Source organism: Echiichthys vipera, assembly GCF_963691815.1.
Source record: "Echiichthys vipera genome assembly, chromosome: 22".
NCBI lineage: Eukaryota > Metazoa > Chordata > Actinopteri > Perciformes > Trachinidae > Echiichthys > Echiichthys vipera.
Window position 1 is genome coordinate 18518013 of NC_139847.1, and position 26380 is coordinate 18544392.

At 42.4% G+C, this 26380-nt stretch overlaps 3 protein-coding genes across 3 annotated transcripts; all 3 read left to right on the forward strand.

Annotated features, from left to right (window-relative positions):
• Positions 1 to 258: 258 nt before the first annotated feature.
• On the forward strand, positions 259 to 2843 carry mblac1 (metallo-beta-lactamase domain containing 1; the record flags this gene model as incomplete). Its single annotated transcript, XM_083936954.1, has 2 exons — positions 259 to 795; positions 2314 to 2843. The coding sequence occupies 2 exons, from the start codon at positions 259 to 261 to the stop codon at positions 2551 to 2553; spliced, it is 777 nt and encodes a 258-aa protein (XP_083793080.1). The 3' UTR covers positions 2554 to 2843.
• Positions 2844 to 11638: 8795 nt separating this feature from the next.
• tm4sf21b (transmembrane 4 L six family member 21b) lies at positions 11639 to 15475 on the forward strand (the record flags this gene model as incomplete). The annotated part of the gene is made up of 4 exons (XM_083937351.1): positions 11639 to 11830; positions 13261 to 13326; positions 15046 to 15197; positions 15286 to 15475. The coding sequence occupies 4 exons, from the start codon at positions 11639 to 11641 to the stop codon at positions 15473 to 15475; spliced, it is 600 nt and encodes a 199-aa protein (XP_083793477.1).
• An 8251-nt stretch (positions 15476 to 23726) lies between these two features.
• On the forward strand, positions 23727 to 24641 carry LOC310963845 (lysophosphatidic acid receptor 6; the record flags this gene model as incomplete). The annotated part of the gene is made up of 1 exon (XM_083936788.1): positions 23727 to 24641. One exon carries the CDS (start codon positions 23727 to 23729, stop codon positions 24639 to 24641), a length of 915 nt encoding a protein of 304 aa, XP_083792914.1.
• Between the last annotated feature and the right edge of the window lie 1739 nt (positions 24642 to 26380).

Sequence of the window (26380 nt, forward strand, 5' to 3'; positions counted from 1 at the left end):
GTTCATTAACAAAACTGCAAAAATGTCAACAATTCTGTCTTTCTGTCAAAATGGGGTGCTGTGTGCACATTAGTGAGGATCTCTCTCTCTCTCTCTCTCTCTCTCTCTCTCTCTCTCTCTCTCTCTCTCTCTCTCTCTCTCTCTCTCTCTCTCTCTCTCTCTCTCTCTCTCTATATATATATATATATATATATATATATATATATATATATATATATATATATATATAAAGTGTGCTGCTGCTGGTGATGCACTGCCATGACCGTACACGCTCCGGTCCAGCAGGGGCAGCACGCAGCTGTCGGGGTGGTGTGTAGAGCGGAGGCGGCAGCAGTATCTTGTCCATGTGGACCCGGTGTGGAGACGGTCTCAGACATGACGGGGACAGACGGGAAAGTGGTCTGCGGTCAGTTTCTAAAAGTCCCCCTGTCAGAGTCGGACTTCCCCGGTCAGCCGTACTCCGTGTCCGTCCTTAAAGCCGGGTACTGTCTCCCTCAGGCCGACGGGACGTTCAGAGCCGACGGCACCATCACCCTCATAACGGGACCCAGGACTATCCTGGTGGACACCGGGGGTCCGTGGGACCGGGACTTTCTCCTCACGGCGCTAAAGGGGAGGGGTCTGGAGCCGGGGGACGTTGAGGTGGTGGTGGGGACTCACGGGCACTCGGACCATGTCGGGAACCTGAGCGCGTTCCCCGCCGCTCTCATGGTTGTAGGCTATGACATCAGTGAAGGGGACGTGTACCGGCCCAACGGGCTGGCACAGGGACAGGCTTACGCTGTGGATGAACATGTAAGTACCGGTGGGCCCGGGTTCAACAACACCCTTCGTACGATCAACGGGTTCGCTTCACGGTGTTCAAAAGATCATTCTGGAACAATAGAGTCCGGCACTATTTAGAGATATCAGGCAATTTGTGGACTAAAATGAGACGAACTAGGAGAGAGGTTTCAAAATCAAAGTTTCTGTCCATGTTTTGGGTCTAATGACAAACCAACGATGACACCCTGTGGTTAAACGATGACATAACATGTAATAATTACAATAAGGACTTCTGATCTCAGGACTTCTTCTTTTTTATGTAACCTTAATTTCTACAGGTGATTTAAAAATAACTAAAATGACCTCAATTTCTGTTGATTTCTGTCGGCTGGAGGAAACAACACTAAGCTGTAAAATAATTTTGTAATAAAAATAATGAAATGTTTGAACACAGAAATGTTGGTCTCTTATAAACCCATGAGGGTTATTTATGTGAATATCATGAAAACCAATTAACTAATATATAAATACATACATATATGCATCCCTTCCATCCCATATTTGTTCCAGCACCCTATATATTTATATTTATATATACACACACACACACACACACACACACACACACACACACACACACACTGCAGATCAAAATTAGAGAACAGAGTATTAATACTTGATTTATTCTGAAATATTGTTATTTTTTATTGTCCAGAATGTGATAGAATATCCTCTGTGTCTATACCACTGCTGTACCAACATGTTTTATTAAATAACCAAGGCACTTCAACAAAAACCTTTATTTTGTGAAAAAAAAACAGTGATCAGAATGAGAGAAGAGTGTTGATTGTGTCAGAAGAGAAGATTTCAACAATGTTTTCTTCTGTAGGATCAGGAATGTGTAAGAAACCCACTCCAAAATGAAATCTTCTCTTCTGACACAATCAACACTGTTCTCTCATTTAGATCACTGTTTTTTTTTACTAAATAAAGGTTTTTGTTGAAGTGCCTTGGTTATTTAATAAAACATGTTAGTACAGCAGTGGTATAGACACAGAGGATATTCTATCACATTCTGAACAGTAAAAAATAACAGTATTTCAGAATAAGTCAAACATTAATAGTGTTTTTTAATGTTGATCCCCAGTGTATATCTAATGTCCCTCAGACAGTCCTCTCTCACACATTTGCCTGAGGAAATGTGAGTTAAACTGTTACATTATACATAATTTGAAGTGGTATTGTATCTTTTCCATATTTTATGCTATTTTTTCTATATCTATATTTATGTTGCAGTGGACTGCAGCACTTTCCTTTATTGTTTATGTCATCTTAATTATACTTCACACTGAACACCAAGGAAATTCCTTACATTTGAGATCCTAGTTGGTAATAAAACATCATTCTGAATCTGATTCGGAGGAGGATCTTGTAGATTGGGCTGTTTCCTTTCAGAATAATAAATGATATATACCGGAGCCTAACTGTGTGCAGACCTCCTTTGTTCCCTGTCCCTCAGGCGTTTACAGTGTCTCCTCTCTCCCACAGGTCTCTGTAGTTCCCAGTCCAGGCCACACATGTCAGGACGTCAGCGTCCAGGTGACGGGAACCTCGGTGGGCACAGTGCTTGTTGCGGGGGACTTATTTGAGTGCTGCACAGATGAGGACAGCTGGCAGGATCTGAGCATGAACACTGCCGTACAGGAGGTCAGCCGCCAGGAGGCGCTACGTACTGCTGATGTCATCATACCGGGACATGGACTCCCTTTTAGAGTCCTGAGGAACTGATGGAGGGACCTGATCCGTAGCCCTGTTTCACAGCAGTCAGACATGACAGTGAGCCGCACACACAATAACAGGACCCTGGCAGTGGACCAGCTAAAGGGAATGCACTAGTTTTTAATGGAATGCACTTGTGCTCTCCCTGCTTGGACGTGCCAAAATGTGCACTGTGAAAAAGGTCTGGGTTATGTAAGGACGGGACTCGATTGTCTGTATGTGGAGTTTTACAACTTCACACTGAGAGCCAAGTTCACTCAGGGTCGTCTTAGGGCGCACTCACACTGTCCATCCGTACCGTGCCCTGTGCTTTAGGGTACTTGTCTCCCCCTCCAGGCCCGTTTGTACTCACACTACCTGGGCCTCGGAGAATGCTTCTTGCTGCCTATACGTCATCACGCCGTAACACGTCACACGCATTGATGACGTCATCGCGATGCGTGGCTTTGTTTCCAAATCTTTCCACAGACCTCAGAGTTTTTGTGCGTCTTGTCGACTGTTTTTGAATCTTTTCATCAACCAAATCTGCAGTAAACACTCCACCTCCGCATCACACCAACGTGAACCTTTCACCGCCATTGTTTTAAATGTCTGCGCATGGTCCCTCCTTCTTTTTTCTACGTCCCAACAGGCGCACATAAAATTACGAACCGCCGTAGGCCTCGTGCTCGTACATGTGAACACGCTCGTGCTCGTACATGTGCACACGCTCGTGCTCGTACATTTGCAAACGTGCTTTACAAAAGCCCACCTCTCCCAAACAGGCCGTGGCCGGCCAGCGTGCTGCAAATAGGCACGGTACGGTTGCACTCACACTGGTCAGTTGAACTAGACTTTAGCTGTGAAATGTGCTGGGGCACGGTACGGAGGCACAGTGGGAGTGTGCCCTTACTGATGATCATAGCAGCTTTGTGGTCTGATTTAAATCAAAGGGCTCACCTTAGTCACCAACAAAATTCTCAAAAATGGGTTTTCTCTTGTTCCCAAATGAATTGGATGGTATTTTTATTAATGGACTAGAGGACTATTCAATCCAAGTTACTGTTCATTGGTTTTTATTTTGTGGTGTTATTGAAAGATTGTTTTACCTTGAAAAGTGGATCGACTTTTTGATGTCCCAGAAGTGACACATCTCAGCTATTCTGCAAGGTTGAATATGTAGTATATTTATTAAAAGCTATATTTAAAAAAAACTAAAAATACACTCACTGGGTGTTTTGAGGGGTCCTGAATGAAAGTATTGCTTTTCCATAAAAAAATATATTCAGTCTGAATTAATATTTACATTTTTTTTGACAGGTTTGACAACGACTTTCTGTCACGTTCTGTGATTCAACCGTATTTGTCAGTTTACCCATCTCTATATTCACTCTCACCACACCACTGCCTGACAGCTGTCTTTGTGCAAACCTCTGTCTCTCCGTCTGCCTTCAGCCTCACTGTCTCTGCTGTGGAAGCTGCTGCTCTGCTCACGCCCAACAGGCTACAGAAACAAGAATCATTTAGAGTTGAGAGCTAATGGAACACACAGCACTCAAAGAAAGACTTCCAGTTCAAGACCGGCTAACGTTAAATACTGTTGTCATATTAACTGATTAGTCTAATAATTGTTGTATAATTCATCACTGACATGGAGCGGGCTGATCGCTGACACACTCGGCAACAAACCTGGCAACCTGACTGCTGGAGTTATTTTTTGTTGTTGTGACTACGCTCTTGAGACACTAGATGGCGCTGTTCAGAATCAGAAAGACTTTAATAATCCCAGGGGGAAATAATTTTCGTTGCAAACTCCAGCGATACAAACATAATAACAATAATAATGTATACATACAATATACGATATATTTGGAAAAACAGAAATATAAAACTATATATATATATATATATATATATAGGGGTGACACGGTGAAATAGTGGTTAGCACTGTCGCCTCACAGCAAGTGGGTTGCTGGTTTGAATCCCGACTGGGGCTCTTCTGTGTGGAGTTTGCATGTTCTCCCCGTGTCAGTGTGGGTTTTCTCTGGGTTCTCTCTTCCTCTCACAGTCCAAAGACGTGCAGGTGTTCGGTTCATTGATGACTCTAAATTTCCTGTGAGTGTGAATGGTTGTCTGTCTCTGTTTGTCTCTATGTGCCCTGTGGTTGACTGGTGTCCTGTCCAGGGTGGCCCCCGCCTCACGCTCGATGTCAGCTGGGATCGGCTCCGGCCCCCCACGACCCCGATAGGGACAAGAGGTTGAAGATGGATGGATATATATATATATATATATAATAATATATATATATTATTAAATATATATATAATTAATAATATATATATATATATATATATATATATATATATATATATATATATATATATACACATCAAATATCAAATTTACAATAGTAATATATACAAAAGCACTGTAATAATTAGCAAACTACGGTAATACTGTGCAAAAGAACAGATTGTTTATGATTGAGTGTGTATTACAGAGAGGGGGTGACAGACTCTCCTAGGGATGCACTGTATAGTTTAATGACCACAGGCAGGAAAGATTTCCTGTGGTTCATCTGGGTGAAGGAGTCTTCTGCTGAAGGTGCTCCTCTGCTGGGCCAGTGTGTCGTAGAGAGGGTGGGAGACACTGTCCAGGATAGACCAGAGCCTGGACAGCATCCTCCTCTCTGCCGCGGTGGTCAGGGGGTCCAGCTCCTCCCCCACCACATCACCGGCCCTCCTCTGCTCAGTCTCCATATTCAACCTTTGATATTAAACTTTTACCTTTACATGTGCATACCTTCCACATAAAAACCTACACACTGTGCCTGTCTATCACTGATAAAGTGAAGAAAAGCAGCAGTGCAGGATTAAAGGTGCAGTACTGTGATTGGGTTAAAGAAATACAAACAAGCCAGAGTGTTTTTCTTCCTGTCCCAGAATGATCGGCCGGTGTAGCCACACCATTCTCCAGCACTGCACTTTGAAGACGATGAGTGCTGCTGTGTGAGATACGTGCTGCTGGTAACCTTAGCAACCAATGTGATGAGACAGATGTGTGGTGTTTCAGACACGTGAGTTCAGCTCTAAACGAACGACTGTCATATCAAGTGAAGATAACACTTAACAGATAACGTCACAATGATTAATGTTAGAAAGCAACCTACGTTTTTTTCTATATACAGTCTTTCAATATTTGAGCAAACAGTAGTCCCATGTCCTAAAATACTAACTACAAGGATACAATCACGCATTTGGTTTCTATTAACTTATAACATGTTGGATATCAAAGTTAAGCACAAATGCAGTTTAAAAAAATATGGAATACATTTAATGACAACAATATAGCAATATTTGGTGGTTAGCATTGTCTCCTCACAGCAAGAGGGTTGGCTGGTTTGAATCCCGGCTGGGGTCCTTCTGTGTGGAGTTTGCATGTTCTCCATCGTGTCTGCGTGGGTTTTCTCTGGGTTCTCCGGTTTCCTCCCACAGTCCAAAGACGTGCAGGTGTTAGGTTCATTGATGACTCTAAATTGCCCGTAGGTGTGAATGTGAGTGTGCATGGTTGTCTGTCTCTGTTTGTCTCTATGTGCCCTGTGTTAGACTGGCGTCCTGTCCAGGGTGGACCCCGCCTCACGCCCGATGTCAGCTGGGATCAGCTCCAGCCCCCCACGACCCGATAGCGGTTGAAGATGGATGGTGGAATATAGCATTTTCAAAACTCCTGACTTTGACTATTGATGAAATTGGGATTTTTTAATGTGCTCTAAAGACTTCAAAGCTGTACTGTTAGATAGATCTTCCCCAGTATGTGTCTGTAACAGGAAACCAATGTTGTGGATGTCGTTCCTTATAAACATAGTCTGGGAGTACAAGTAGGCTACACTGTTCTTACTGTTGATGATGATTTAGAATTGAATGGCACCAAATGCCAGACATCCACACATTATATAATATATGTATATATATATACATGACAGAAAAACATATGATTTTAAAGTCTTATTTCTGAGACCTTGGTTTTATTTGCTATAATAATAATAATAATAATTATTATTATTATTATTATCATTATTCTATGGCTCTTCTGAAATCAGTGGCTTTTTTCAGCAGTCCCATCGTTGTTCTCTGTATTCATAGAACTTTTTACAGCTTTCTTATCTTCCCCTATAACCCTGTTGTCCCCTGACATGCTAATTAGGACAATGTTCTGCTTTATCACCTGAGTGTGTACGGTGCGGTTTCATGCGGAGTGTGTCAGAGTACCGTCAGACTGGTAGTACCAGGCACAAACAGGAGGTATTTATATAGCATCACCGTAAAGCATCATAAATGGTTTCTGTTTCACCAATAAAACCTCATAAACGTCCACTCTGACATTGTCGTCTATTATCGGCTGTCATTAAGGGAAATACTGCGTCTGATGAACTCCTGTAAGAGGAACGTTTACAGAGACAAATGTAGATTCCAAGGAAGTGTGTTACATGGATTCTATATGACTTCTGAGCAGTATGGAGCTGTCTGCAGGATGGTTCCAAGTAAAAGATGGGTTGTAATGTTTATGAGTGAAACAAGACTATTGCGTTCATCCATGATTAGTTTGATACGAATGACCATTCGACCTACAATAAGTTAATAACCAACAATGACTTTGAACTCCAGAGTCTGTTGATTATTAACACATTTACTCTTTGATTGTGTGAAAATATCATTCATGACCTTGGAAATAATTTAACAAAAATAATTTGGATGTAGGGTGAGAAGTTCAGCCATCCGTGAGGAACTCGGAGTAGAGCCGCTGCTACTTTGCGTTGAACGGGGCCAGTTGAGGTGGTTCAGGATCATCTAGTAAGGATGAACCCTGGGCGCCTCCCTAGGGAGGTGTTCCAGGCACGTCCAGCTGGGAGGAGGCCTCGGGGAAGACCCAGGACCAGGTGGAGAGATTAGAGCTCCACACTGGCCTGGGAACGCCTCAGGATCCCCCAGTTAGAGCTGGTTAATGTGGCCCGGGAAAGGGAAGTTTGGGGTCCCCTGCTAAAGCTGCTGCCCCCGTGACCCGACCCCGGATAAGAGGTTGAAGATGAGATGAGATGAATTTGGACATAAATGTCCTCCATGTAACTTTCAGAAAACCCTTGTTATTAGCATCTCCGTGGCTTCTAAGTGAACCGCAGTCAGCATCCTGTTGCTCCGGCCCAAACAGAGTCATGTGTAGATGGTAAGTGATATTTGCTGAAGGTCAAGGTTAGATGGAAAAGGTTGGGCATCGAAATCGAATGGTTAAGGTTAGTATAAGTGGTCGACAAACAATTCTTGCGAGAATTTTTGTGAAACTAAACAGTGAGACTTTAGGTAATTGACCAGCATTATATTAAAATAATGCTTTACAATGATTTACGGTCATATTTAGAATAAAGCTAGCTTGTAGTTTGCAAATCACTCCATCGGCCGACACCACGAAGCAACCCACAGCAGATTCATGCAGTGCAGCAAAGCCACAACCTGCTAGCTTAGGTTATAGTGAACTAATGAGGGACAAATACACCACACAATGTGGATTGCAAACACAGACAGACATAAAGTACAGAAGAAGTTACAATATGTGTATAGGTGGTATGTGAGTGTGTATGTGTGTGTGTGCGTGCCTGCGTGTGTGTGCGTGCGTGCGTGCGTGCATGCGTGTGAATGGGAGGCAGGTGGTAAAGTATTTATGAACACATAACACAGCATAGACAGATGATAGAATACAAATAAAAAGTAAATAAGGTAATGAATAATAAAAAATAAATATAAATAAATGAATAGATAACCTAATGTGGACCAATATATTACGATTATGACTTTCATAAGAATTATTAATAATTACATATTGCAGTGTAAATATATTGCAATGAGAGGTGAGGACAAAGAAGAGTATCCATGGGTAAGCAGGGGGTCCCCCACCCATATACACATACACATACATATATACATATACACATACACATACAGTATATATACATATACACATACTATATACATACATACACACACCATTTATTGCCTTCATTAGATTGTACCTTGGGCTGCAAGGGCAACTTCTAGCCCATTGTAAATCTAGCCTCCTGTGCTACTTCCTGGTCTGGGCAACTTCCAGACCCTTAGGAGGGAGTCTGGGTCGGAGGGTACAACCACCCCACATCAGCCGCCCCCACCTGAGGCCCCGTCATGCCACAAGAGATTTGGCATTGCTTTCTTTGTAAGGTTAGCTGCTATAGTCATTTGTAAACAGAGAGCCAGCCAGATCAGCCCAGGGAGTCTGGGTGGATTAGGTAGTATTTTGCTACGTCGGCTAGGTAGCAGTTCATCCAGATTAACAGTATATTTCACATGTCAGTGTCTCCACTAGGGAATATACTGTCAGCTAAAAGATGGTCTCTGGTGTCAGATGTGCAGGTCACTGGCACTATCGTCCATGACCTGTGACCTATTCCAGTGCTGTGACTGAGATTGGGGAAACCCGACCAAACTGGTCACATCGTCGACTGGGTAGGGTGGGAGACTCTAGACTCATCAAAGTGTGTGAATCACGCTCATCATTACTAAACATACCACAGTGGATTTTGAGTTCAGGTTGAACTTCTCCTCTACAGAGATAAGACAAAGCAATCATGGAAACTATGACTCAGTGAGACCTGTGAGGCCAAGGGCTTGTTAGCATGGAGCCACATTCACCGTTCAAACTTTATGGTTATATTTGTAAGTGTGTCCTTGATGGACGTTGGTTAAAGTCCATTTGCATACTCCCTACACCTACACACATATATAGCCATAAATCACTGATAACTGGGTTCGAACAAAGTCTTGGCATTTTGGAAAAAGCGTGTGTGCATGCATTCTCGCACATGTATCTTTGTGGGGACACTCGTTGACATTCCCTAGCCCCTTAACCTGAACCTAACTATTAGACCTGAGTGCCTAACCCCAATCCTTACCCTAACCTTAACCTACTTCAGACCTGAACCTTAGAACCAAGTCTTAACCTTCAAATGTGCCTTTGAAAAAATGAGCACCAGCCAAAATGTCCTAACTTTCCAAAATGTCCTCACTCTGTTGAGAACATTCTAAACTGTGGTCCCCACAAAGGTACCACACACACACACACACACACACACACACACACACACACACACACACAGACTTGTACTTGAACTAACTGGAAGCTCTTTATCAGAGTTGTGATAAAGGATAAAGGATTCATCTGGAGTCACAGAGGCTCTGAGAGAGGGGGCTGGATCAGGATCTGTGATGACAGCGTGGATTCTGTCTCAAACCTTGTTGCATCTCTTTGCTATGTCACCTCTCCACTGCCCCTGTCTGCTAAAGGCACCCAACGTCCACACAAAAAGAAGAAGTGACTCTTTTCAAATATGAGGCCAGAGTATTGATTATTAAATGAAACGCCTTCGATTTAAAAATGAATACAGTGTGTTTGTCAGAACTGACGTCACATTATGAAAAGTCCTCACACAGTCAGAGAAACAGAAGTCTATGTGGACCAAACTGTGAAGCCTTTTTCAATGCTTTCACTCGAAATGCATTCAATGACCACAGTTTCAAAATCCATGACCTCTTTTCTCATCCTCCACCTGCTCAACACTTTATATTTACGGCACAGCCGAAAAAGTGACGTGGCACCTCCCTCCTCTCCATCCTGTGGGCCCACCACTCGCAGTAGGAACCACTTGGGTCAGTGCGCTGCTGCATTGGTGGCAGTGAAGGTGAGGGGCCTCGATGGACCAGACACGGGCAGCAGAGGCTGGCTCTGTTGTTTGTGCACCGAATGGATGACGGACAAGTGGTTTATCCAATCATATGCAAGGATTTTTTATAAGGCCCAGCCTCCTGAAATCACTTTCCTATGGAGAGATCCCAGATAGATGAGGGAAGCAAGGCGGAACCAAATTCATCTGGAGAGAGTCCGGTTAGGGATATGAGGAGGGTTTATCTGTTATTTGTGGGGAGATGGTGTGTGTTCTTTGTTATCTGTACATGCTATCCATGTGTTGTACCTTTTTAAATGTATGCTGCCTTGAGAAAAACTGACCTGATTTGTCAAATGTTGACTCAACATTTTGGCTTCATGTTATTCACACAGATTTGACCACTGGAAGTGTTTTCTAGGTTTATTTGCCCCAAATATGTGATGTACTAATATTACTATGGAATACTGCACTGCCTTTAAAAGTTGTGTTTCCTCTCAACACACCTTCAAGTGAAATTCCGGCGTAAAATCCTCCCAGGGTCTTTTTTGGCACTACCATACATCAACTATTAACGCAGAAATCCTTGAAGGTCGCTAACAGCCGAATGTGGCTAACACTGATTAGCTCGGGTTAGCACAGTGAAGGCATTCAAACGTCTTTTTTAACCACTAATACTGCTCAAAAAGACACCAAACCTTTTGCAGTTGCATGATATGCCTTCAACGCGCTGCCCCGAGCTAATCAGTGTTAGCCACGTTACATTACATAAATTACTGTTAGCGACTGTCCGGGATTAATAGTTGTTACATGAGCAACAATTGTCTCCTTGGCTTATTTGATGAGTGTATTTGGATGATTTTACCCTGGAATTTCACTTTAAGAGTTGTAGCATTAGTCAAAAGGATTTTCTATAACCCCAATCCTAAAAACGCCACCAGAAAAAAGCACGTTGTGTTTATATTAATCAGATTTGTAAGCATATTAGTCATGTTTTCTGTTACTTTCTAGTCTATGCTTAATAAGAGGACAAAAAGATAACTCTAGACCACACACAACTGGCTTTTATGGCTCTCATGGAAACATGAACACAAACACACCCATGGCATAAAGCCTGGGCCATAAAGGGGCTGATAATCAGGCTTATCTATAGCTCCACCTTTATACCCTCCACCCTCAAACCCTCAAATATATATTTTCCATTTCCCATCTGTGACATCTTGACGTGTGATAGCTAACACTCATCACAAGTGTGTCAGAGGAAAAGTTTTCGCTGACAGCATCTATAAGGAGAGTCCGAGTATTGTCGGCTGGAGCAGTTGGGATTTTAGACGTTTTTACCTTTTTGAACGACCTTCATCCGCAGCCATCATGTGTACGGGAGCCTGTTCTAAGTTTATTGCCATCCCGCTCTACGTCCTGTCTTTAGTGTCCATCATCTGCAACATCATGCTCTTCTTCCCTGACTTTGAAACAAAGTATGCGGCTGAAGACAGGGAAGGAGAGGAGCGTATCACCGAGGAGGTCAAATACATGTCAGGCCTGATAGGAGGAGGAATCATGGTGAGTAGACTGAGATTACATTCTGGGTGATTAGTGTCAAGGCTTTCAAAAAGGTCCATATGACCATTACGGAAAGATCTGATTCATATCAAACGACGTGGTAAGCTTGGTAGGCTACAAAGAAAAGAAACCAGTTGTTAAGAGATGGGATTCAGTTCAATTTTATTTACAGTGCCAAATCATGACAAAAGTTATCTCAGGACACTTTACAGAGTAGGTAAAGACCACACTCTATGACTTATTTATGATTTACAGAGACCCAACAATTCCCCCGTAGAGTACGGTGGCAACAAAAACCTTCCCTTTAACAGACAGGAACTAACAGACCCAGCTCTGTGGAGGACGGACATCTGTCTGCACCGGTTTGGGAGGAAGAAAAGGAGAGAGAAAGAGAGAAAAGACAAACAGAGAGAGACAAAGACAGACACTAAGACAGACAGATGAACAGAGAGAGACAAAGACAGACACAAAGACGGACAGATGGACAGAGAGAGACAAAGACAGACACAAAGACAGACAGATGGACAGAGAGAGACAAAGACAGACAGATGTACAGAGAGAGACAAAGACAGACACAAAGACAGACAGATGGGCAGAGGGAGACAAAGACAGACAGATGTACAGAGAGAGACAAAGACAGACACAAAGACGGACAGATGGACAGAGAGAGACAAAGACAGACACAAAGACAGACAGATGGACAGAGAGAGACAAAGACGGACACAAAGACGGACAGATGGACAGAGAGACAAAGGATGTGTCTAAAATCACAGGACTTTGACCCGGGCTCTGGTGTCCTGGAAGTACCTAACTAAACCACACCCTTTTTTTCTAATCACGACCAAGAAATATCGGTGCCCAAACTTAACCATCACAGTCACGCACTGGTCGCCCTTTCACAGCGTTAAATAGAACGGCATATTTCCTAACATAACATAAAAATCGCTGTACGCAAGTTTTCGTAAGATATCACGCATTCCCGGCGATGACAAGACTATGATTTATAACAGGAAGCCTCTGTGACCTCCACTGAGACATGGAGGTTGAAAGATGTGTTGCATTATGGGAACTGTAGGATCGACTGTTTTTGGTTCACGCAAGGGACTCAAAGTCAGGAGATCTCAGCCTCTGCAGCGCCGATTTCGCCCATTCTTTTTTTTCAATTTATGGAAATGAATACTAAATTGCTGGATTACGCCTTTAAAGTCCGTCCAGGTCACTCCAGTCCAAACCAGTGCCTCTGTATTGTTGCTCTTTTTTCATCATATTACCTTTACATCAGTCCAGTTCTGGTCTACTTCACTGTTTGCTTTTAAAACATTGCATTAATCTTTCCCGTTTGTCTCCTCCAGTAATGTTAGCTTGACAATAAATCGATCTCTCACTCTCTCTCTCTCTCTCTCTCTCTTTTTTTTTTTCTCCTTCCTCAGGTCCTCATTCCTGCCATCCACATCCATCTGACCAGTGCAAAGAACTGCTGTGCCAACCGCTGTGGGGTAAGTGTGTTAGCCGTATGGACAGTCTCACTGAAACATTGCTGTTTGTCTGTATGTTTGCCTACAGCCCTGTATTAGTATCATCATATAGATTATCTTCCAGTTGTAGCTGCAATACGGTGTTCTCAAGCAAAATGTTCCATGTCCAATGTAACATTCTTCATTTTATTTTAAAGAAACAACCCAAACTTTAGCCTATTCTGAAACTTTTCAGCCCATTTTCTGACGCAAAGGGCCTCATGCAGAAACATTCTCTTGAATATCTCCTAAGAAAGATGCACCAAACGTCCTTGACCCTCCTACTCTGCTCTTTTAGGTGAACTGAACGATTAATTTCATTTGATCATAATTGTTTATTAGTTCATGGTAACACCCCCTATACACTATATAAGGGCAGGTGTTGTGCCGTGTGCAAACACTCTGACACATGCCCGAGAACTGGAGACATGTCACCAGAAAAGGCTGCAAGAACTCGACCTGTTAAATATACTTGAACACATTTTTTTAAATGCATAAACACAATTATTTAACATTTAATCATCTTACTTCTAAATATAATAATCCATCATTTATAATAATCTAAAATGAATTATATGATATTAAAGATACTTGTGTTGTTTTGTGTCCTTATCTTGGCCGGAGTGCTCGACCACTCGTGAAATGTTCTCTTACCTCAGAGAAGAGCCAAACCAACAAAACACTGGTGAATACCAGAAACCACTGTACTAACAAAAAAAACAAATTGTGACTCTGCACAGAAATCAGAGGAAATTTGTTCTATGGCCTCCTGCATGAGGCCCGGTGCAACACGGGTTTCAATTAAGCCAGTGTGACTCTGAGGACCCCTGGTGTTTTAAACAGGCAGTGTGGCAGGCAGCTACATACAGTATATGCACACTGCTCCTCCCCTCTGACCCAGACTCCCATCATATCTGCACTTATTGTGGTCAAAGGAACACGTTCTGATGTTAACTGTGACTTACTCAAACAAGTCTCAAGTCCAGTTTGATTTTCACACTGTAAAAAAAACAAAAACAAATAAAACCAGTGGCTCCTATAAGGATTTGGAAATGGTAAGCGGTAAATTATATGACTTAAAAGGCCAAGGTGTTGCATAAAAACATGTCATCTCATTTCATCTCATCTTCAGCCTCTTATCCGGGGTCGGGTCGCGGGGGCAGCAGCTTTAGCAGGGGACCCCAAACTTCCCTTTCTGGGGCCACATTAACCAGCTCTAACTGGGGGATCCTGAGGCGTTCCCAGGCCAGTGTGGAGATCTAATCTCTCCACCTGGTCCTGGGTCTTCCCCGAGGCCTCCTCCCAGCTGGACGTGCCTGGAACACCTCCCTAGGGAGGCGCCCAGGGTTCATCCTTACCAGACGATCCTGAACCACCTCAACTGGCTCCTTTCAACGCAAAGGAGCAGCGGCTCTACTCCGAGTTCCTCACGGATGGGAGACTCCAGCCCCCCTCCTGAGAAAACCCATTTCGACCGCTTGTACCCGCGACCACATGTCACATAAGACAATTAATATAAACACACCTGCAAATACACTACTAACAATGACATATGTACCTAATGTTAAAAGACAAATAAAAACATACAGGTGTAAAGATTTGGCATTAAATATGTCACATGATCTCCAAAAGGTTTACAGTTGCGTGGGTTAAAGTGAATGTGCTGCAGTGCTGACTCCTGTGTGTGTGTGCTCCACGCAGATGTTCCTGTCCATTGGTTTTGCAGCAGTTGGTGTAGTGGGGGCCATATACAGTCTGAGTGTTGCTGCCCTGGGTCTCACCAATGGGCCGACGTGCTTATGGAGCAATTTATTTAACCCCATTGCACGATGGGGGACGCCCTTCGCTAACAGGTACATGCAAGCCTTTATGGACAGATGGCGTTTATCAAAAAAATACTTTAAGATCACTGACTACACTACTCATTTTCATCCTTTCCAGTAATGGGAGCTACCTGACCGACAAGACAATGTGGTCTTGGTGCAGACTGCCGGAGAATGTGGTTGAATTCAACGTGGGACTGTTCTCCACTTTGCTAGTGGCAGCGTGCGTGCAGCTCGCCTTGTGTCTCGTCCAGATGGTCAACGGACTGTTTGGATGTATCTGCGGCACCTGCGGCAAGGAGGTATAACCACAGCACACTAAAGGGTTCAGCGTGATAGAGATAAACTAGGCTTCTTGAACTTAAAGGCAAAAAAGAGACGTTCGCCCTCCTGTGACATCACCAGCTTCTTTGTGGACTACTGTTCAAAAGCCTTGAGTTTGGCACGCTGGCCGTCACCATCTTGTTTGTTTTAAACTGGATGTGACCTTGTTTGGATATAAGGGTGGAGCTGAGTTCTAAGCGTGGTTTCAATAGCTACACTGAATGCTAAAGAGGAAGACTATCGATTTTCAACCAGCTCACACAAGTCATCTGGCGGACTACTGCCTGTGAGTGAGCGTGGAGCTCTGGGTGCAGACGCGGTTCATCTGCATGTACTGTCCACTCTGCAGGGACACAGAGCTGAATGAAAATCTGCAGTTTACCCTAAAGTGTTATTCCGTGTAAATCATCCTAGGGTCTTTTTTCAGCACTTACATTCATCAAGTAAGCCATAGAGACAGTTTTTTTCATGTAACAACTATTAACGGAGAAATACGATAGAGTCGCTAACAGCCGGACGTGGCTAACACTGATTAGCTCGGGGCAGGACGGTGAAGGCATTAAAACGTCTTTTTTAACCACTAATACTGCTGAAAATAACAGCAAACCTCTGCAGTAGCATGAGAAGAGTCCATACACAGAAAACAAAGCACCAACAACGTAGTTAGTGAAGCCAGAGTTTATTATTATTATTGTTTTAAAGACTTACCTACTGGCCCCTGTACCAGCTCCTCTCATAGTAAAGTCCATTAAAGTGGATTACCAAAGTCAATCCCAAAGGAAGGAGCCCATTGGTGCTTTATTTTCTGTGTAGGGACTCTTCTCATGCTGCTGCATAGGTTTGCTGTTATTTTCAGCAGTATTAGTGGTTAAAAAAGACGTTTGAATGCATTCACTGTACTGCCCGGAGCTAATCACTGTTAGCCACGTCTAGCTGTTAGCAACTCACCAGGATTTTTCTGTTAATAGTTCATACACGGGGAAAAAAACTGTCTCTATGGCTTATTTGATGTATTCAACTGCCGACACAGACCATGGGTGCTGGACTTTGAAGCCAATTTGACATAGTGGTCAAACAGTAGAATTACAACTTCTGTGTCGGTCACGTGATGCCATGGGGCCCAAAAAGACTTTTTCCTATAGAGTAACTTGGGGAAAGAGACGTCTCTAAATCAGCAGATCATTTTTTTCCCCCCAGCATCCCAATTCCTGCATAGGGCCTCGTGTTAATATCAGTGGACGTCGAGTGGAAGTCTCTAGTGCGCAACACAGTACAGAAGTAGTGTCGATCTTCCAGGTATTTTTAGTTGCGGCAGTTGAACTTTTTTGGCTTAATGAAGTTTCGTAGGAATGAACGTGGCTCTGCCTCGAACACTGTATCCAGTTCTCTTTATACATCCATGGAAGTTATAGCCAAACATTAGCTTTGTTAGCAAGCAGCAATTGAACACCAGTCAAGTGGTTTTAGACCATGAAAATGTTTGCTGAGGTGTAGGCTCATTTTCTCATTGACTTCTATACATTCTGACTTTTTTTGCAACCAGTGGAGTCGCCCCTGCCTGACATTTGAAAGAATGCAGGTTTACTGCACTTCACCACCGGCTTACCGTTGCAGACCCAGAAGCTACGTTTATCTCTTTGATACAGTGTAGGGTTCAAAACGTTTGTGTTGGGTAGAACATGAACATGTGGCCCTGCTCACTTTACTACACTGCATGCTTCTGAGAAACGTCTCTATACCTAAAACCCTAGCTCACGACAACTCCACATGGTCGCCAGTTCTCTGTTGTGGGTTTAACTTGCTTACATAGACCATACATTAAGGCCATTTTCCTTTAGCTCCACTGTGGTCAAGTGTAAGAACTAACCCGTCTCTGTCTTCTCTCAACAGTAAACTGAACTCCGATACACCATGACTTCTTGAAGAAGAAACGACGTCACCAACTTTGCCAATGGCCATTTCCATCTCGATCTCGATCATCACCACTATCTTAATCTGCTGCACCAAAGGGTGATGAGATAGGGAGAGTCTAAATTATTCAAGAGGAATGACTGGGATTATCTACTGGGATTATCTATTATATCTATTATCTATGTCGTTGTTCTGAGATCACATTGCTCATAGACCGTAGACTGAAAAACTCATGTATGCTCTATTTGTGTCTGTAAATTTGTATGTTTAAAAATATTATGTAACACTCTGAACATAAGCTTACAGAGGAGATCACACGATTTAAAGCTGATCTAGTTGTCCTCTTAATGTCCAGAATAACCGCCGCAGAAATACACACCCACACCATAAACTCACATTTGTCGTAAAAACTCTATCTTTGAGGTTTCACAATTACATTAGATTCATTGTCAGTATATCAAACCCTGTCCATTTACTCAAGTAGAGTATGATTGTGAGGGACATCTACTGACAGCTGCACTTTGCAGATTAATGTTTTGCAGGCAAAATAAGTGACCACTTTATAAAGAATGTAGCATTGTTACGGATGAAACTACCCAACAGTCAATGGCAAAGGGGAAATGACCTCTGCCCCCGCCAGGTAACGCCATTATCATTACCAAATAATAAAACAAACCTGTAAAATAACGCATATGATTTGATTCTTGTGTTATGTGCCAAAATGAAAAACGCAAATATTCCGTCCAGAGTGAAATAGTGTTGGCATGATAAAAAATATCAGATGATAATATTGTAATCTAATAAAAAAAAAAGAAATGAAATAAACTATAAATAGCATGTCACACAAACAACTAACGGACATATTAAAGGTTATAATGAGTCTCATTTCAATGCTTTTCATTTCATACAAATAAAACATTTTCATCACTTTGGCCATTCTTGATAGTAATATTTACTTTTGAAAGACCGAAACTTTGAATTGTGGACTAATAGTGAGACCAAATATTTTCATGCAGAAATAGCCTATGGCCTGTTTTCCATAAATTATCAATTGAGTCTTACTTATACAGTAAACCCGGCAGTTTGAATCCAGAAATCTCGTGTTCGTATTAAACGACCCTGTATTGGTGCTGACCATGGGGGATTATTAAGGGTATCTATAAAAAACATCACTGATGCATAAATTCATGACCCCGACGTGATTTGAACACGCAACCTTCTGATCTGGAGTCAGACGCGCTACCGTTGCGCCACGAGGTCTGCATACGTCTTATCGATACCAATGAGGGAAAATATCCTTTCCCATCCGTTACCTGAATTTTATGACTCGCTCCTTTTGTATCTAAACAACGTATACGTGCCTTCGACCCTTTGGTTTTACATTACAGTAACATTTACACTTTCCGCCATTACAGCTGGCAATGTTATTAACGTATAAGCCGCTAGAGGGCTCTCTCTAACAGGACATCATATCAGGCAGTGAGTCTATTATTCCGGCCCAGAGAAACCCGTCTCCAGGTTATACGTGTTAATCCGTCAGATTAGACACTACGCATCTATTTCGGCTGAACACTGTAGTTTTATAATAACCTCATGAGTCGGAGTCCACTTGTGTCTCATTTCCCTGATCGGCCTCTGTTTACAGTAGAGAAGGAGTTTATTTGCAATCACAGTTTTATTCCCCTGAGTATAAAAAAGACGGAAAAGAAACATGATTTATGAAAATATAAATTTAATTTGTTCAATGTTGAGATTTTGGGCTACTTTCCTTCATTTCATCAGGCTTTGGAACCCAGCTAAAGACTCTGACTGAAGCTTATGGACCTACGACCCCCCACCCCCCTTTAACTGCACACTACATCCTGCACTACTTGTGTAAATACATATATGTATATATTTTCTATTTCTATGGTTAATAGTTTATTATGCTTAGGGGTTTTTATGCTTATGTTTATGTCTGTTTCCACCGTCAAATCAAGGCCAATTCCTTGAAATGTAAATTCCTTGTTAATAAACCTGATTCTGATTCTGATTCAGATTAACACGTCCTCTTTCAAACTTGTGGAAAGAAAACAACCAAACTACTCATCTTTCCTGGTGATATCTGTCAGTTAACATTTTTTTCCCCCTATCCACCTGTAGTTTCTTGTTAAATGTAAGAATCTTACAATCCATAACCAAAATGAGTTTTTCGCCCTCTGAGACAAAACTCTCCGCTTCAGTACATTCACCATACTCTCCACTTACGTTCCTACTTATATTCTGGAGGTTTTTGCAGAGGGGTTTGTTCATATATCATTCAGAGCCTGATTCATACAACATCTTATTCATAAAAACATGGCCCATAATCTTTTTCCACACTTGTGCACATCAAATAAGCCATTGATTTTTCCTGTAACAACTATTAACGGAGAAATCCCGTAGAGACGCTAACAGCCGGACATGGCTAACAGTGATTCGCTCGGGGCAGTACGGTGAAGGCATTCAAAGGTCTTTTTTAACCACTAATGCTGCTCAAAATAACAGCAAACCTCTGCAGCAGCATGAGAAGAGTCCCTACACAGAAAACAAAGCACCAACAACGTAGTTAGAGAACCCAGAGTTTATTAAAAGAGTGTTTTAAAGACTTACCTACTGGCCCCTGTACCAGCTCCTCTCATAGTAAAGTCCATTCAAGTGGATTACCAAAGTCAACCCCAAAGGAAGGAGCCCATTGGTGCTTTGTTTTCTGTGTAAGGACTCTTCTCATGCTGCTGCAGAGGTTTGCTGATATTTTTGCCTCAAGCTAATCAGCGTTAGCCACATCCGGTTGTTAGCTGCTCTACTGGATTTCTCTGTCAATAGTTGTTCACGAAAAAAAAACTGTCTCCACGGCTTATTTGATGTATGTAAGTGCCGAAAAAGACCATGAGATGATTTTGCCCGAATTACACTTTAAGGCTGTAGGCAGTACTTTCTGATTCATGGAGTGATACAATATCTGTAAATATCTTTGACTCTCATATGTCAACAAAATGAAACAAGGATGTTGATCCTGGATTCATCCAATATTCGCATTACTGTTCTGGAAATGTATGAACATTAGCACATATTCCATTAGAAAAGGACTCATTTGCATTTTTAAACATCACATTTCAGAAAACTTGCAATACAGAGAAACATTTGCTCTAATGTAAGTAGTCAATTGGGGAAGTTTCATGGTGATATCTAATTTTCCTATTCCCCTGCAGTGTCTTTAACAAAACAGCCAAAACACCATTGATATTTCCAGGAGTGAATGCGCAAAAAAGACTTATGTCATTTATGAAAATCAATCAAAACTGATACATGTCATTTTGCAATGGAACGGTTTATAGCCAAGTTAATGTCACCGTAGTTAGTCCTGGAGACGTAGAAATGGTATTATTAGATGGGACTTGTGTCTGCAGCTCCTCTGTTCTCTCACTGTTTTTATCATTTGAACATCTGGACAGACGATATCATGTGGACACTCTTTTTGCCCAATGGTCTTCTGTTCTGAGACCTGTCGGGGCTGGATCTGATCTCAAAATGCAATGGGTGAAGTGGTTTAAAAGAAAACTAAATCCAGGCAATCTGAAAAAAACGATGTGAATATGTAGAAAAATATCGTAGCTTAGTAAAAACTGTGCCCTCGTGCTGTCGTCACAGGTCTACAGAAAGTAACAGACACCTCCATAGAGACTGAAGAGAACGAGAGAGAGATCTTGAGATTGGTCAACTTCCTGTGCTGAACGTCACCCACCCAAAGTGTGACAGGAACATGAGTGTGTATGCTGGGGTCACATATACACACACTGCTCTTTCTCTTCCTCTGGAGCGTCACCTCTTTTTGCTCATCCGACAGGTAAAGTCACACTCACACACACTTGATTTCTATGAACTGTCAGATGTAGCCTACTGCTGCAGTGCACGTGTCATCTAGTTTCACATCTTTCAACCTGTCAGTCAGGGAAAAAAAACATGTGCTGATCGAAAGTGACTTGTGTATGCGCGGCATGTTTGAACCTGAGAATCATAAAGTTGTAACAAAAAAATAATAATAATAATAAAAATAATGATGATTATACTCTGCAATTATTAGTGTTAAATAAATACCAAAAAAGCCTTGAATGTATTTTATTTTGTACCCACGATATGTGTTTCATATAAAACCTGTGAGAATTGAACAATCAAAGATTAAAAAGGAAATAAATGAAAAGCAAATGTTGCGTTTTCTGACAGTAAAGCCGTAGAGAGGATTCGGCTCATTTGTTCTGGAGTGCATCGATGCAAGAAACACAACTGAGTTCTGCTTTCCACCAGGAACTGCAGGGCGAGAGCTGATCTTGTTCCCCTGAAACACATAATTCACTTAGTTCTACAGATATCACATTAGACCACCTAATAATACTGACGTGCATTGTGACCGATGTGCTGAAACCTCTTTCTTCAAATCGAACTTGGAAAAATAAAATATTCTTCAATGAGTCAGATTTCTTAAGGAACATTATGACTTTCACTTTATTTTCAATGACAAACACCAAGACTAAATTATACTTGTATACGGCCAGTATAGCAGCATTGTCCATATGAAAGATCAAATGTGAATTAGTCTAAAAAGAGCTGAAGAGAGAGGTATAAGTACTGATGAAAATCGTCCAGACAGACTTTCTGTGAAGCATACTAAGCAGCAGATGATCAGGGAGTCATCGCCTTCACGGGCTGAAGAAAACAGGTCGATGCACGACCACAAAATTGAATCCAGCAGAGCAGTGAACAACAGCGGCAGCAGCCAAGCTCAAATAAAGGGAGGAACTGTCTTTGCCAAACGAGGCCATGCAGTGTCATTAAAGTGCTGAAGGAATCTCATTAGCCAGAGTGAGAAAACACCCACGTGTTGCCATATACACTTTGATTAATGCAATGTAAGGCTATGGCTGTATTCTTTAGACTAATAATGTATGAATTGACTATGTGAAAAAAACATCTTTAAGTTAAATTTAAATTCAACTTTATTTTCAGTGCCAAATCATAACAAAAGTTATCTCAGGACACTTTACAGAGTAGGTAAAGACCACACTCTATGACTTATTTATGATTTACATAGACCCAACAATTCCCCCGTAGAGAACGGTGGCAACAAAAACCTTCACTTTAACAGACAGGAATGAACAGACCCAGCTCTGTGGAGGACATCAGACAAAGACAGACCCAAAGACGGACAGAGAGAGACAAAGACAGACACAAAGACAGACAGAGAGAGACAAAGACAGACAGAGAGAATGGCAGAGAGACAGAGACAGACACAAAGACAGACAGATGGACAGAGAGAGACAGTCCCAGAGATGCAAGCCACAAAAGTAACAGTAGCTATAATAATATCTATAGTAATGTGAATATGACTTATATGTTATAGCAGTTAACACAGCAGAATAGTAGAAACAAGCACAGCTAAGGTGATAGAATATGACAATGATAATAATTATGGTGGTAAATATGATCAATGATGAGTATTGATAATAACAGTTGTGATACAGTGAGACACCACTGATGGTGTTTTTATGGCTACAAATGTTATAATTTATAAGACTAATGATAGTTTATATGAGTAATAGTGATAATAGCAGCAGGAAGCGTCATGCAGGACCACGGCAGCAGGCACCACCACCATCAGCAGAGACCTGAGAGACGACAAAGCACAAACAACTCTGGGGAAGTGAACCTGCTGAGAATTCTCAGCTGAATCTGCAGCTCTCCTCAGCTTTACAGTGCGTTCTTCTGAGGCTCATGGTTTAGAAGTCCGGCCTTAGCCTCCGTAAAAGAAAGGAGACGCTCTAAAACCCACTGTACAGAGAACATTTCCCTCTGGGGTTGGTTGCCACATCAAAATGAATGATATTAAGGGCCGGGCAACTTGGAGAAAATAAAACATCGCAATATTTTTGACCAAATACCTCGATATTGAGATTGCACCGATATTGTACCTTTGACTATCCTCTGGAGACCCCAAATCTTGTTTGGTAATTTCTCAATTCAATTCAATTCAGTTTTATTTTCAGTGCCAAATCAAAACAAAAGTTATCTCAGGACACTTTACAGAGTAGGTAAAGACCACACTCTATGACTTATTTATCATTTACATAGACCCAACAATTCCCCCGTAGAGTACGGTGGCAACAAAAACCTTCCCTTTAACAGACAGGAACGAACAGACCCAGCTCTGTGGAGGGTTTGGGATGAGTAGCACCTGACGCTGCTAAGAGAGGACACAATTACTCTCACAAGTACTTTTCCTAACCTCTCTCCTCTGTATCTCAGGTCACTATGTCCACCAACGCCTCCACGGCCTGCTACAATGACAGCACAGAACACATCAACATCTTCCCCGTGTGCATGTACTCCTTCATCTTCGTCGTGGGTCTCATTTTTAATCTCCTGGCACTGGTCTTTTTCTTCAGCTACACCAAATCCAGATCGCAAACCATTGTCTACATGACTAACTTGGCCTTGGCAGATGTACTGCTCATTCTCACGCTGCCCATGAGGATCTACCACCATCTGGGATTCGCACGTCTTCCTCAGTGGCTGTGTGACGTCCTTGGTTTGATCCTGAAGGCCAACATGTATGGGAGCATCTTTCTCCTCACTTGCATTTGCTTCGACCGCTGCATGGCCGTCACCTTCCCCATGTCGACCCGTGTCCAGGAAGGGAGAAAAAAAGCACCGCTGATTTGTCTGGGAATATGGATACTCACCTTTGGGGCCAGCTTGCCCATCTACCTTTCCAAACGCGCTCAAGTTTCTAACACAGATTGTTTCGATAGCCTGCCGGTCTATGCCACAAACCCTGTGGTGGTTTTACCCACTCTCTTAGTTGGGTTTGGGATCCCGCTGTTGGTCATGCTGATCTGCTCCTGGGGTTTGGTCCGCGCTGTCCGACAAAGCTCCGTGGCCCAGACCAACCTGGTGGACAGAGGGAAGATCCAGAGGATGATCGCCACCAGCCTCCTCATTTTCCTACTCAGTTTTGTCCCTTACCATACCACCCTGGTTCTCCTCTCTCTGTATAGAGAGAATATAACATGCCCCATGCGGACTGCATACCGCTACAGCCTGATGCTGGCATGTCTCAACACAGTACTAGATCCCGTTGCATATTATTTCACTACGGACACCTTCAGGAAGAATGTAGACATGGGCGCCGTCCGCAGGATGTTTCTTTTGAACAGTCAAAGTTAAGAGTTGAACAACAGGAGCAGAATGCCTAACAGCTCACGGACTGCTGGACGACTACTCAACTACTCAACAGACACTGCTGTCGGCTTTTGCTTTACAGTGACATGATGGGGTAAAATAGTTTCACAAAGCAGCAGCTGCCTGAAGCTACATCGAAGGGTTGGAGCTTGCACTAGTTGTTTTTCAGGCTCTTAGTGTGCAGACCTATTGTGCACACATGTCAAAGAGTCTCGGTTTACCCACACATAGCAAATAGAAAGGCATGTGGATGCGAAAGCAGCACAATTACCTTTAGTTTAGCATTCATTCCACAAGGCCGCAATATCTGCATGTTGACAAACTGCCTCAATTTGTTTTATGTACAAACTGTACCTTAGGGTGTTTAACTGCAACAGACATAAATATAACAGCCGTATGCCACATATATACTTTTAAATGAATGAAGTTAGGTCTACTATTTAATCTAATATTTTCTACCATGCTTTCAAGTAGATTTTTCAAGTCAGCTGCTTAAGTAAAAGTGATTTTTAAAGGAGTCAGTGAAAATGTTTATACATTTGCTTAGTTTGGTTGCATATGAACGTCATTGTGAGACCAGGCTGACTTCTATGCATACTGTGCTTCCTCTTATTAAAGGTAACTCTGGTTTCAGTTTTATTGTCAGAATGCATTTATGTTTGCGGCAATGGCATTAGTGCAAGCATGGGCCTCCATTGAACCACTTAAATTAAAACAAACATTATTGTACTAAGCCTATAAGTCACTGAACAAACTGTGGTTGTTTTGAGACTTCACAGTTTTTATTGGAGGCGAACTTTCTCCCTCAAATTAATTTAAAGGGCCACTCTACCCAAATTAATAATAAATAAAACCAAGATCGGTTGGGGAGGAAGAAAAGGAGAGAGAAAGAGAGAACAGACAGACAGACAGATGGACAGAGAGAGACAAAGACAGGCACAAAGACAGACAGATGGACAGAGAGAGACAAAGACAGGCACAAAGACAGACAGATGGACAGAGAGAGACAAAGACAGACACAAAGACAGACAGATGGACAGAGAGAGACAAAGACAGACACAAAGACAGGCAGATGGACAGAGAGAGAAAAAGACAGACGCACAGACAGACAGATGGATAGAGAGACAAAGACAGGCACAAAGACAGACAGATGGACAGAGAGAGACCAAGACAGACACAAAGACAGACAGAGCGACAGAGGGAGACAAAGACAGACACACAGACAGACAGACAGATGGACAGAGAGACAAAGACAGGCACAAAGACAGACAGATGGACAGAGAGAGACAAAGGCAGACACAAAGACAGACAGATGGACAGAGAGAGACAAAGACAGACAGAGAGATAGAGAGAGAGACAAAGACCGGCACACAGACAGACAAATGGACAGAGAGCCAAAGACAGGCACAAAGACAGACAGATGGACAGAGAGAGACAAAGACAGACACACAGACAGACAGATGGACAGAGAGAGACAAAGACAGACAGAGAGATAGAGAGAGAGACAAAGACAGGCACACAGACAGACAAATGGACAGAGAGCCAAAGACAGGCACAAAGACAGACAGATGGACAGAGAGAGACAAAGACAGACACACAGACAGACAGATGGACAGAGAGAGACAAAGACAGACAGAGAGATAGAGAGAGAGACAAAGACAGGCACACAGACAGACAAATGGACAGAGAGCCAAAGACAGGCACAAAGACAGACAGATGGACAG